This window comes from Saccopteryx leptura, chromosome 2, assembly GCF_036850995.1.
Source record: "Saccopteryx leptura isolate mSacLep1 chromosome 2, mSacLep1_pri_phased_curated, whole genome shotgun sequence".
In the NCBI taxonomy this organism is placed as follows: Eukaryota; Metazoa; Chordata; class Mammalia; order Chiroptera; family Emballonuridae; genus Saccopteryx; species Saccopteryx leptura.
This window is the reverse complement of record NC_089504.1, coordinates 46,491,570-46,504,268: the sequence shown is the minus strand read 5'-3', so window position 1 is coordinate 46,504,268 and position 12,699 is coordinate 46,491,570. Positions and strand designations below refer to the sequence as shown.

General features: G+C 40.8%; 1 protein-coding gene across 3 annotated transcripts in view; it reads right to left on the bottom strand.

The window, feature by feature from the left end:
* The window catches only part of TLE1 (TLE family member 1, transcriptional corepressor), an 89,616-nt gene that overhangs the window by 55,961 nt on the left and 20,956 nt on the right, over window positions 1-12,699 (bottom strand). For 2 of the 3 annotated variants that reach the window (XM_066367931.1, XM_066367930.1), the window contains exons 5-6: window positions 4,226-4,288; window positions 2,518-2,592 (exon numbers count right to left, since the gene is read on the bottom strand). In XM_066367931.1, the coding sequence (XP_066224028.1) occupies window positions 2,518-2,592; window positions 4,226-4,288 (138 nt within the window). Of the gene's footprint in view, window positions 1-2,487; window positions 2,593-4,225; window positions 4,289-12,699 lie in introns of all 3 variants that reach the window. The other variant, XM_066367929.1, reaches the window with a different exon arrangement.

Sequence of the window (12,699 nt, the reverse complement as noted above, 5' to 3'; positions counted from 1 at the left end):
AGAATGTTTCGGCTCATTTGCATTTTAAAGGGTACTCTTTCATGATCTTTCACACTTGTAATAGATGTCTAAACCGTTAAATTACTATTTCTTTTCTTAGCCTGAAAGTCGATGCAGACGAAGAGCATGGCCTCTCCCATTGTTCTTTACCCTAAGTCGGTCCCTGAACAATACTGACAGCTGCTATCAAACCAGGCTGCATTTACTCCACGCACAGCTGCTGCTTGTAGGAACAGACAGCCTCCCGGAGCCTCCTCCCCTCTGGGGAGACAGGTTGACACACTGCATGTTCAATGAAGGGGTTCAAAGGTCCACTGAATTGTCAACCCAATTTTATGCTACTTCGATTTTCCAGGACGCACTCAATTCCTTTCAAGCAAAAATCAAGCATATGCCAGAGCATGAAACTTATGGCTCGGGATAATTATTGATCACTACAAACTTTAAAAGAGCCTACTGACATAAATTAATATACTGATTCAAAAATTGCAAGTATAAAACTGCACATGCCAGTATTCCAAAGACATGCAATTGGCGTCAATTCTTGTGTGGAGCCCAATTCACTGATTTGGGTTATTGTTGCTAGCTAGCAGAGCTAATCTGCCTTTCTAATCTCAACAGCATGTTTCCTGGACTAAAGCCATTCATAAAATTAGCGATTCATCTGCCCTTCTAAAATGACCAGCTATTTTTTATTTTCTGATTCCACTCAAAATGAGTATTACCTATAAACATCTGGTTAATACAATTTCCTCCTTTCTCATGTAGTGGACTGGCAGTGCCTTTGAATTTAAAAATACAAGTTTTACCATCAAGAAAGGTATGTAAAAATTTAGAGCCTATCAGAAGACAAACATGTTCCCCCAACTTTAACTGGGTACTTGAGAGCTGCTTTGCATATGTTTTCCTTTAATCAAAACTGGGCTCTTCCATCCTCATTCATTAGGTTTAAAAAATTCTGTGCTCAAGCTACAAGTACAATTTGCTATTAGTCTTTGCTAATCAAACATGGTACATACAAAAGTGCCAGTGAATATTTGATTTGATCTCTAAAATAAAGCAATTCATTACACAAGAAAAGTGTACAGAAGGCAGCAGACAAATGCAGATGTAATTGTGTTTTTTGTTGAATGTGATTAGAGAGCCCACTAAGTAACAATCAAAAATGTGATACTAAAGGGGAAGAAATGCAGAGCGTGGACCTGGGAGGAGAAGGGGAGAATTGTTTATGCAGTGCTAAGCTGTCAAGTGTAATAAAGCAGCTTGAATAAAATTTAAGCTGAAAATCCACTGAAGCTCCCCATTTCAGGGAGGAAAAAGCTATTAAAAGGAAATGAAGGTCACCCTCCCAGTTTATTTCACCTAATTGACTGCCAATAGCTTACCACAGGCTACCCGACTGCAGATCTGCAATTGAGAAACTGATGAAAGGAGAGTTTTCAAGCTGAGGCTCATTCTTTAATCCTCCTTGGCTCTTATGTTTTTTCTCCACCTCCAGTTGGGATGTAATTTTAAACCCTGATGGATTAACTGGTTCCATTGTCTGTGGCCGTCATTGGACTATGGCACTCTTAATCCGTACAGCAGCATGTCTAATTATCATTACAAAGTGTCTGAGGGAACTATAAAGACCAGCAGGGCATCTTCTCACAAGCAATTAACATAAATTGATAAATGAGTGATTTGAAGCTGCTCAAGGCACTCACATATGAATAAAATCAGAAAGGATGGTCCCTTGTTTCAGCTACTTCTTTCACTCTGTCTGGAAGGGCAGAAAACCTGAGAACCATCCTGGATCCTGAAGAGGGGGGAGATGAACTCAAGCAGGGGATGGACAGCAGGGTTCACCTGCTCATTAATGCAGAGCAAATGACTTGTGATTGACAACCAGTCGCCAGCAAGGAGCACTAACTGAGCTCAATGTAGGCGAGCAGCACCCTGGTGAAAGGCTAGAGGGCACCAGGGCAGACAATTATCACTTCTTCAACAGCAAGAGTGTTCCTTTATTGACGTGCCACTTAAAACTTCATAAAAGAGGCACAAGAAAGAGAAGACCAAGCAGTTATATAGGTTCCAATAGCCTAAGAAAGCAAAGGGCAAAAGCAAAGAGAACTAAATGAAATGGTCATTATGAGATGTACTTGGTGATCTAATGTTACAGGATAGAATAAGGAAAAGATTCAAACTCGAACTCAAAGCTTTTTTTTTTAACCTGACTATTGCTGCAAAGGTGATCTAAGTGTCACAAGATAAACAATATTTCTTTTCGCATTAAAAAATAGATTTTTCTCCTCCTAAAACTGTTTCTTTTATCAACTCCCTTATGCTAATCTCCCTTCCCCCAAACACCTCAGCATACCTGAAGCCCCATCCCCATCCCTGTCCCCTCCTTATCAAAGAGGTCAACATTAAGCTACACAATACTTTATATATTGATATATAGACTAGCCATCAAATTAATAAGAAATGAAAGCTGGTTATACACACTGTAGGAGGTAGACCTGGTAGGCCACGTACCCCGATGATGGCATTCAACTCTGCCATGGTCACCTGTTTGGCACGTTCAACAGCCTGCGCCACCTGTTGTTGATGCTTTGAAAACAAGGAGAAGAAAGTGTTAGCAACACATCCAAGAACTTTACTGTACCTTCCAATGATAACAACAAAAAGACAAATACCACTTGCAATGCAGACTAGAGCATAATATGAACCTCTATGCAGTTTCTTGAGCACACATTACTTGACAGAAGACATGTAGAAAAGGAAAACAGAATGGTGCTTTGCTTATTTCTAACCAACTCCAGTGACTGCTTAACTTCAATAGAAAAATTGGGCTTGGAATGGTAGAGTCAAAAAGAACATCAAAAAAGCAGTGACCTGAGGCTTCAGAAAATAACTATTTTAGGATCTGGCAGATCACCCTGGTTTGCAGAAGAGGTTCTGATAAGTTTGAGCAGGTGAAGTTTACAGCCCTTTTATAAATGCTTAAAATGTAAACATTAAATCTTCTATCACTTCTCTGATCAACAAACCTCAACCCACAAGTAGTTTTTGTAAACTCTGGGAATTCCTCTTCTTCTTTAACTTTTAGATATTTCACCCTCCACAAGGGGAAGAAAACCCCCGGGGCTCCCAACTCTCAGTTTGTAAGCTAGACATACCTCTGCCCACCTCCTAACTTTAATCACAAATAAAAACAAAGACACACCTATGCTCTGGGAGGCAAGAGATGACTACAGTAGAGGCCAGGATTACGAAAGTCTAACAAACAACATGATTCAAAAGGCCAACAAATCTAAACTGTAACATCAAGTAAATGTCATGCTACATAGCAGAGATGGCATTATGCGGCATGGAGCAGTAGATGCCAACTAGAACAGACACCCTGTATTATAGCTCCAGTTCAATCAGCTTTTTACTGTCAAGATATATGCATCCTGTACACACTGAAAAGTGTTTAGCATGTATAAACTTGTGTCCAAAAGTATGGTAAACTCTGAGGCCAAACTAAAATGTACCTACCGGTTTCGAGTCAATCTCATAGGTAACTCATATAAAGAGCTTTTCCCTCTCAAAATATTCCAGTTAAATGTCAGTGGCTTTGTAACTTAATAAAATGGCTTATATATGTATATTACCCCGTAAGCTAAGGAAACATGAACACTCATTTCATTCTTAAGAGGATTAGCATCACTCCCCTCCACAGACAGCATTTTAAAACTTCAGTATAAGAAAAGCTCTTTAGATAAAGAACACTTGGATATAGTGATGGAAAATGATTTAACTTTGAGTGATGGGCACACAACACAATCAACAGTTTAAATGCCATAGAAATGTTTGCCTGAAACCTATGTCCTCTTATTGATCAATGTCACCCCATTAAATTTAATTTTATAAATAAATTTTTGAAAAATTTAAATAAAAAACCACTTGAACTCATCAGTAGCTATTAAGCTTACACTCCTCCTCAAAGAAAAGCTTTATGTTTGATAATCATCTTGCAGTTTTCCAAGAAAAATGTTAATTTGAGGTTGAACTATTGCTACCACTACTACAGTGTGCCCTCAGATCTGTCAGATGGAATAGCAGGGGGTTTACACACCACAGCTGTAACAGATGTTCTTCACACTTGTTCCTTGTGATAAAATTAACATCTTAAAGCTAGCTAATTTGCAAACAGAGAAGCAACATAATTGCACTTTAACAGCTGAACAGTTTTACTTACTTCCTGAGACAGAAATGGGATGACTTGTGCACAAATCGTATTCAATCTCTTGGCGATTTCAGTCTATAAAGACAAAGCCATATAAATGTTTAGTACACTTCATAATCAGTCAAGAAAGATAAAGCTTCAGACCTAACACTTTAGCCCTTCACTACCTCACTCCTGAGGGCATAAAACTGCTTTCCCAGCTACCTTACCAATATTTATCTTGAGATAAACAGTAGATATTAATCCCACTTACAAAAGAAGACATAACTGCATGCTTTATTGGTCACTTAAATACGAGATAATGAGCAGTTTAATTGAACTGGAAAATCTACATGGTTTAAGGCTATATAGTCATTTAACCTGGTGATGGCAAATCCCTTCGTATACTTATTCAATCATGGCGTACCATGACACATTTATATGTAGTTAGAGCAAGTTCATTCGAATTGGTGTCAGAAACCGGGAGAACAGAAGCACCGCTAAAGCAGCCTACTTTTCCAGATAAGTTCTAGAGTAACAGCAGAAGAAGGCCACTGACCTCTTCTGTCCACTTGTTCCAATTCTTTTTTGCACAATTGAAATAGTATTTTAATATAAGTAGCTTTCACTAAGTCTCAAATTTTCAAATAAGCCAAGAAAAGAAGGCTGAAACAGAATTCAAGTTCAGAGGGGCAGTCGAGATGCTCTATCTGTCAAGTTTCACCACAATTCAGCATCACATGAAGACCTCAGCTGAATATAACAAAATGTGTCTGTACTGAGTGTCTGCAGCTCGGGCTGTTCTAAAGAAAGTAGAAAAGTCTCTGCTCAGCTCCAAATCCACATGCTCCTTCTGCTACAAGGGACAGACTGGCAAGGGAGGTAACAAACGGTGCTCTGCTTCTAGCAAAGGGTAGCGTCCACCTGCCTGCCTTATCCTCCAACACTCTTCAGCAAGGCAAAGCAGCTCCACCTTCCTAATTCTGAAGAACCAGTTCCGCCTTATAATAGAAAAAAAATCATCTAAAAAGAGCCCCAGTGTAGACCTTGTCATCATTTTTAATGCCGCATCTGTTAGTGAATTAGGTAATAAAAAGGATCACATCACATGCAGAAGAAAATTATGAAGCACAAAGCCATGCCCTTGAGAAACAGAGAATGGAATAAATAAGATAAAGTAGAAACCTCAGAAACCATATAATCAAGAATATAAAAAAAGAGCTGCCTTTTGTCCTCTAAGATTCCAGTTAACTGAGCAGCAGGTCTTTGGGTTGATGGGATTGGATTTGGGCCAACCCAACTCAGTTTTCCCTGACCACCAATGAGAGAGGATTCTAGCCCAAGCCTTGAAAGAAATGTAGTTTCAGAAGAGGAAATGACAGCTGTAGAGAGCAAGCCCATAACCTTGCTTTCCCCAGCAGCGCAAACAGATACAAGGAGAAAGGGTGCAGCTGTATCAGGTGCAGAAGCAGAACTGGGCAGCTCCACCCAATTCATCCAAACAGCCACTCGCTCAAGCTAACTCAAGGTCACAGCTCTCCTCGAAAGCACCAGAAGGCTTCCCTTTCTCTTTCAACAGGGTTGTGCACTGTGTACCTGGGTATGTGTAAAGGAGTAGGGATGCCCTTCATGGACCCTTAGGTCCTTGCCCCACCTCCTCCCCGCCCCTCCCTCCCTACCATACAGTGTCCTGCACTTTCCCTTTTTCCAAAATTCTCAATTAAGGTTTCCCAATCTTAAAAATGATCAATGCTCACTTTAAACACATACAGATGTGTATGTATAAATGTAAAAGAAAATTAAAATAACGCTAGGTCTACCACTGGTGATTCTGGGAAGCATCATTTGAAGCACTACATGCCCAGAGTGGAGAGATACTTTTACACCAAGGGGCCCCAGCATATATACTGCCTTTCTACCATTGCTGTTATGGTTGTACTTTCTTGACCTTGATGAAGTTTCTTTTGGTTTAAGAAAAGATGATCTCTTTAATTAATAATAATATGTGTTATTACACAGAGTAGCTTTAGTGTAGAACTAATTTTAATTGTCAGGGGACACTGAAGACCTGGTCTGAATAAAATGAACTTTAACAATGTTAGTTGTTAAAACCAAAACAAAAGAAGTACCAATTAAAGCATAAATGATATAAACTGGGTTAGAGTAGGTAAGACAGAAACAGGAGGAAGAAGGTTAAAGATCAAAGCGCAAACTGATGAAGAAACATCAAAAGCCATCCCATGTGTCCTGGGAATTCTAAGGAACCGGTCTGGAGGAGAAATGGAAATGAGAACACAGAGGAGGACCTTTCTCTCAGCGGCACCCTGCCCCTACTAGGTCTGTAAATCCTAATCTTAAACTATCCTCTCACAGGAGAGCTTGATTTCAAAAGCAAGGAAGCCTAAATTCAAGTGTCACCTTTGGTTTACCCAGAAATTCTCTGAGCTGCCCTGGCTTCTCCGTAGAACAGTCTCTACCTCTGGGCAGAGTGAGAATGACACCTGTTTCCCTGGCAGTGAGTTCTAAAACCACCCCAGGAGGGTTTCATAAGTATTTTTCCCAGCCCTTATAAAAATCTAAAAAGCAGCATAAAAACCGACAGTACTTCTTAAGTATTATCTCTTGCTTCAATGCAAGACCTTTAACTGAACACAAATTAACAAGTAGGATTTTCCACCCCTGCTTCTATTCTATCCCTGACCACAGAGTTTGCAAGCAGGTTAAACTGGATATTTGACCCTGCTTAAGCAGGTATTATGAAAGTTCTGTAAGCTTTTCAGACTACCTTATACCTCTTCCAAATAAAATCCTATGAAAAAAAACTTCAGGCTAACTGTATTTCCCACCTGGAAATCATTTTCCTGATGAAAGCTGAAGATGTATTCAGAAACTGCTAACAGTCATAAATGCTTATTAATAAACTTTGCCTATGCCTATATTTCTGGCATCATGGAAGGCAACAACATTAAGTCAGAGTTCAAGAACTATGCCCAAACCAGATTTGCATGGAACTACTGTGTCCAGAAACATAACCAGCTGGTAAAGGCCCCACTATCAAGCCTTACTATCATGAATAGCCTCCAACCACTGAGGTAACAGGAAGCAGGTGTCCAAATTATCTGTTCAGAACCATCTTTTCTTCTCCTTGACAATGCCAAATCCCCTCACTGATTTGTTTATGAAAATAAGAGTTGGTCCTCATAATCCAAAAACTTGGGTTTGTATATCTGCAAACCAATACTAGGTACCCTTAAGTCACTTCAAACGCTTGGCCCCAGGTTTCTTATTACCAGTCTACTTACTTCAGTGTTTCATCAGAATCAAGTAAACTAATATATAAACTACAACTGGACTATTTTAAAGAGCCATTGTCTTAACCCAATCCTTCAAGGCCCACCTCATATCCGCTTGGAAGCTGCCTTTCCCCTCATAACACCAGAAAACAAGCTCTCCTCTTCACCCTTCAAGATCCTCCACAGCCAAAGTACACTAAGTCAAAAGGTTTAAAATCACATCTTATATGAGAGAGAGAGAGAGAGAGAGAGAGAGCCATCACCTCGCTGTTCCACTTAGTTGTGTACTCACTGATTACTTCTCATATGTGCCCTGACCAAAAATCAAACCAGTGACCTCGGCACTCCAGGATGACACTCTATCCACTGAGCAACCAGGCCAAGCCCTCCATGCAGATTCTTAACAATTTCCAGCATACAAGTCGTCTCCACACAGACGAGAAGCATGAGAACAAGACTCCTACCAAACACTTTGATACAGCTCCTCACTGCACCCTCTGCTACCAACACTGCCTACGGGGCACACTGTCAACATGCTTTTAAGGAATGGTTCACTGACTAAAACTGAATTCCGATGCACCTTGGGGCAACCAGGTAAACTATTATTAAACAGAGTTAGAATAAGGCTGTGGTTACAGTAACACATCATATCTTATATTAAAAAACAAAATTCAACTGAATAAATCTAAAGAGCTAATTGGCTTTATTCAATGAGTCACAAATCAGACAGCATCCAATCTAGCAAATAGAAAGGCACTACAAAGAGCTGTCTAAAAGGAAAGATGTTTAAAGGCAGAAAGGGGGTGGAAAAAGAAATTATTTGTGAAAAACTGTTTTAGGTAAGCTTGACCACCTAAGGGGAATGGAAGGGGTCAGTTGGATTACCTCACTACTGCTGCTGACCAGGTTAAATGGTTAAAGGTTACATTCTTGCGAAAGGCTAAAAACTGCAATTCAATTAGGTATTAAGTCTTGGTTTGCCAATATGGAGCTTAGCACAAGCAACTCCATTTTGGACCTGTTGTTTTTTTTTTAACAGAAGGTGTAAGACTCACATATATATTTTTTAAGATTGTTTACCAATTTTAGAGAGAGAGGAAGGAGGAGAAAGACGGAGTGAGATCATAGTTGCCTCACTCTAGCTGTTCACTGATTGCTTCTCATATGTGCCCCGACTGGGCAAGTCCGGGGGTTTCGAGCATGAATTCCGCGTTTCAGGTGGTCGCTCTACCCACTTCGCCACCACAGATCAGGCAACATTCACATATTTTAACTACATTAAATACGGTCAAATACCTCAAAGGCCAGCTTTTGAACCAAACCCTGGTGTATTTTGCAGGGCACTTAAACTGAAGACATGTTCTGGGTATCTGAACTTAAGTTTTAGGATTTTATGATTCCTAAAAGCTCGACTCTCCACCTTTTTCTACTCCTTACATCTAGTCTAATTACAAGACTGAAGAGGCCGCTCCCCAGTGTCTGCTCACTTCTCCACAACAGAGTAATGTATAATGAACATTGTTTAAAGTTCAAAACGGGGTGAGGACTGCTTAAGCGTAATTGCCCATGGTCTCAAAGCAATCTAATGGCACTTTGACCAAAGTTAGCTTAAGGAGGGGAAACTCCATCACCATTAAATTTCAAATTGATAGATCATAAAAAATGTTGCATATGTATGCTGAGGGCTGACAAACTGATTTTTTGGTTTCGATGAACCAAAGAAAATAACATGAAAACAAAACACATAAAAGAAAATAAATAGCCCTGGCCAAACAGCTCAGTTGGTTAGAGCATCGTTCCGAAGCACAGAGGTTGCTGGTTCGGTCCCCAGTCAGGACACATATAGGAACAGATCAATGTTCCTGTCTCTCTTGCTCTCTCTCTTCCTCTCCTAAAATCAATAAAATAAACATAAAGAAAATAAAATAAATAGATGACATCTAAATCCCTTCTGACTAGAAGTTCCTGAGTTTGTGAAAAGAGATTAAATACAGAACAATACAAAATGCAAATTTGGTTGTAAGGTGGATCATTCTGTACCAGTTAGTTTACTTAAAGTAATTAATAAAATTCAACAACGATGCATCCTCTGGGAAACTGAAATAATCGAAACATTACTGATGACGGAGCGCATGGTGGTCGTCTTGGAAAGCAACTGGCAGTGTGTTTTAAGAGCATGAAATTATTCAAACTCTTTGGTAAGGCTTCCCACAGCTAAGAATTTATCCTAAGGAAAATAGTTCAAATGAAAAGCATTCCATGCATGAAGCTGTTCACTGCGGCAATAGTTTCAAAGCAAAAGAGAGAGTGGGGGAAAAAACAAAAACAAAAATAGGTAACAGTGGTTCAACACATCACAACTATCTGAAGAGTTTCTGAAAAACTTAACATTTATCACCCTGAGAAATCAGTTGTCTAACACTGGGAGAACAGTTAAATACACTGCATCAGCCCAAAGGCAAGGCAAGGAACCATTCAAGTCATACTTGTGATAATGATGCTTAAATGGCCAACACATTTACTAGATGAAGCAGGAGAACAAAGATATGATGGCTAGTGGGCCTGTGTTTTTTAACAACATATGCATGTGGCCAAGTACTGTTATACCCAAAATAAAACCGGTGATTATGCTGGGGGGTAGGGTTACTAGTAATTTTTTTTTTTATTCCAGTGACCTTGTGAGTACCACCCTTGATTTACTGTCTAAACGTATTATTAAACTGTAAAAGGGGATAAACGGGTGGCCAGGCCTACCACACCTGTGACTGACAGTGGCACTGAGTCACAACACTGCTGGCAAACCCTGAAACCACCTGGGAGCTCGGCCCTCTTACAATTCTCCAATCACACACAGCAAAAACGAGGCCTAAAGGAAATGATTTGCCCAGGATCATAAAGCAAGATTAGAAGCCACACTCTTTGCCCAGTCATTCCTTGAGGAAGTGGGAAACTGGGGCATTCGATCAGAAGTAAAGGTGGTAACTTTAGCCTTGTTTTGCAAAGCAACACAGCCTGAACAGTACTGCAATAGCACAAGGCCCAGGCCATGTCATCTCTCAGCCAACACAGGTACAACAAGAAGCAGCGCCATTCTGGCAATGACGGGGCACTTTACCCTTGCTGCCCTGGCATAAATGCTTTGCAAAGCAGAGTAGGCATTTTACAAAGGATCTCAGTTATAACTGTGAACCTTAGATAAGCAAGTCACAGCCAAACTTCACTTTAGTCCTCTCCTCAGGCAGAGTTAGTGTATGTGCCCTGATATCAACTGGCCCATCAGTAGGGCAAAATCTACAAAAACACATCTACAACTACATGTTGAGTTTGTGAAGATGATATCTGATATACCTAGAGAAAATTCAAGATGCCTGAATAAAAAACACATGCCCCAAATAACGTATGCAAAACACTGCAAATACTCTTCTAACACACTGCTCCCCCGTGGGGGTGGGGGTGGGCGTGGCCTAGAGACCTCCCTTCAGAACATCTAACATTCACCAGATTTACTATCTCTCACCATAGCGCCTCATTTACCTTAAATTCTAATGCATCAGAGTAGCTTTCTGTTTAATGTATAATTAAGTCAATAAAATGACTAATCTTATTTTGGAGAAATCCAAATGAAAAGAACTCGGGGTATCATTAAATCAAGGTTGTAATGCCCTTGTGAGTGATCCTAAATATAAGAGTGCTCTGGAGTCACCTAAAGAATTGCTGACACATGGTGGTGATGTCCCATTCCCAGAGGTTCTGCGACAGGAAGTCTGGGGCCTCAGCACCTGCATTTTCATCAAGTTCCCAGGTGATCTGCAATTATTGGACCAAGAACCACAGCCTGAGAGGTAGAGTCATCCCATAACCACCATAGAGGTAGAGTCTACTGCTTAGCACCAGCAGGCAGGTCCTCTTACATCTCCTCTTTAACCTTCAATCTGAGCAGGTACCCTGTAAGTAGGGCCAGAAACAAGTAGGCGGGGAGGTCTGGCCTGTCTCCCTCCAGAGCCTTGCCACAGTGCCATGGCCACCTTCTCCACACATTTTCACAGAACAAGGCCAAGGCAGAAACACAGACCAGGGGTGTCGGAACACGTCTGCTGACTGTGGGAAACGACCTCACACAATATATATACATTTAAATTATTCCGCCCGTGGCAACATCATCTCGGCCCTTCTTAAACTCCGTGATTAAAACAAAACAAAGAGTACCAGATGACAGAAACCCTTTAGTGCCTCAATTAATCAGAACATAAGTCACCAATTACTGGCAGATAATAACTTTTGTGTTCCAGCTCCCCTTCACTTGGCAGCTCCTACAGCATTCTAACTCTGAGTCCTTTCCAACTGGGCTCAGGCTCGATCCTTTCTCTGCTCATCGTGCGCTCCAGCTTCCCTGGAAACGAGGAGTTAAAAGAAAGGAGGGGGACCTGCTGAAGGCTGCCGGGGCTGAGATAGCAGCACTAATTGCTCCCATTCTCTGGCTCCTCGCGAGACAGATTGCAGGGGCCCGCATCTCCGGAGAAAGCGCTGGCTCTCTTACTCCTCCTGGCCGCTCACAGCAGAGCAACTCAAGTGCCCTTAATTGTTTATGTTCTTAATGCAGTCTCTTGAATGCATTCATTTTTAATAGCAGGCTTGAGTATGGGGCCCATCAAAGAATGACAAAGCAACTCTATTCATGGTTCTCCTTCCTGCAATGATGGTCTCTTGATTTATTTGCAAATGACAAGCTTGGCAGGCCCCACTTGAGGGGCTGCTCTCATTTTTTTTTTTTTTTTAAGAATTCAGTTGCATTTCCAAGATGTAGTTGAGTCTGCAACACTGCGTATTTGTGTAAATTCCCCCCCCCCTCAGTTCCTTCTAATTAATGACTTAAATGTTTTGACCCAACTGTTGCCAAGCAGAGCATTTGGGTTTTAATTTGTCATTTTGGTAAAGATGCATCCTTGACAAAAGCATGACAGCTGTTTCAGTGCCTAAATAGCACATTTCCATTATGCAGAAGCCCTTGTTATGGGGTTCAGAAAGCGCTGTTCACATGAAATCGTACTGACTTGTCCCACGATGGAAAAACACAGCTTTTGGCGGCCATAAAGGAAAATGCACTCTTACGCCACAGAAGGTTTTTAAGATAAACTCTGTAGGATGAATCACAGAACACTACTGTGAAGTCATCATCTATTGTTCTCACAACGGAGAGAGAACACGCCTCCACTG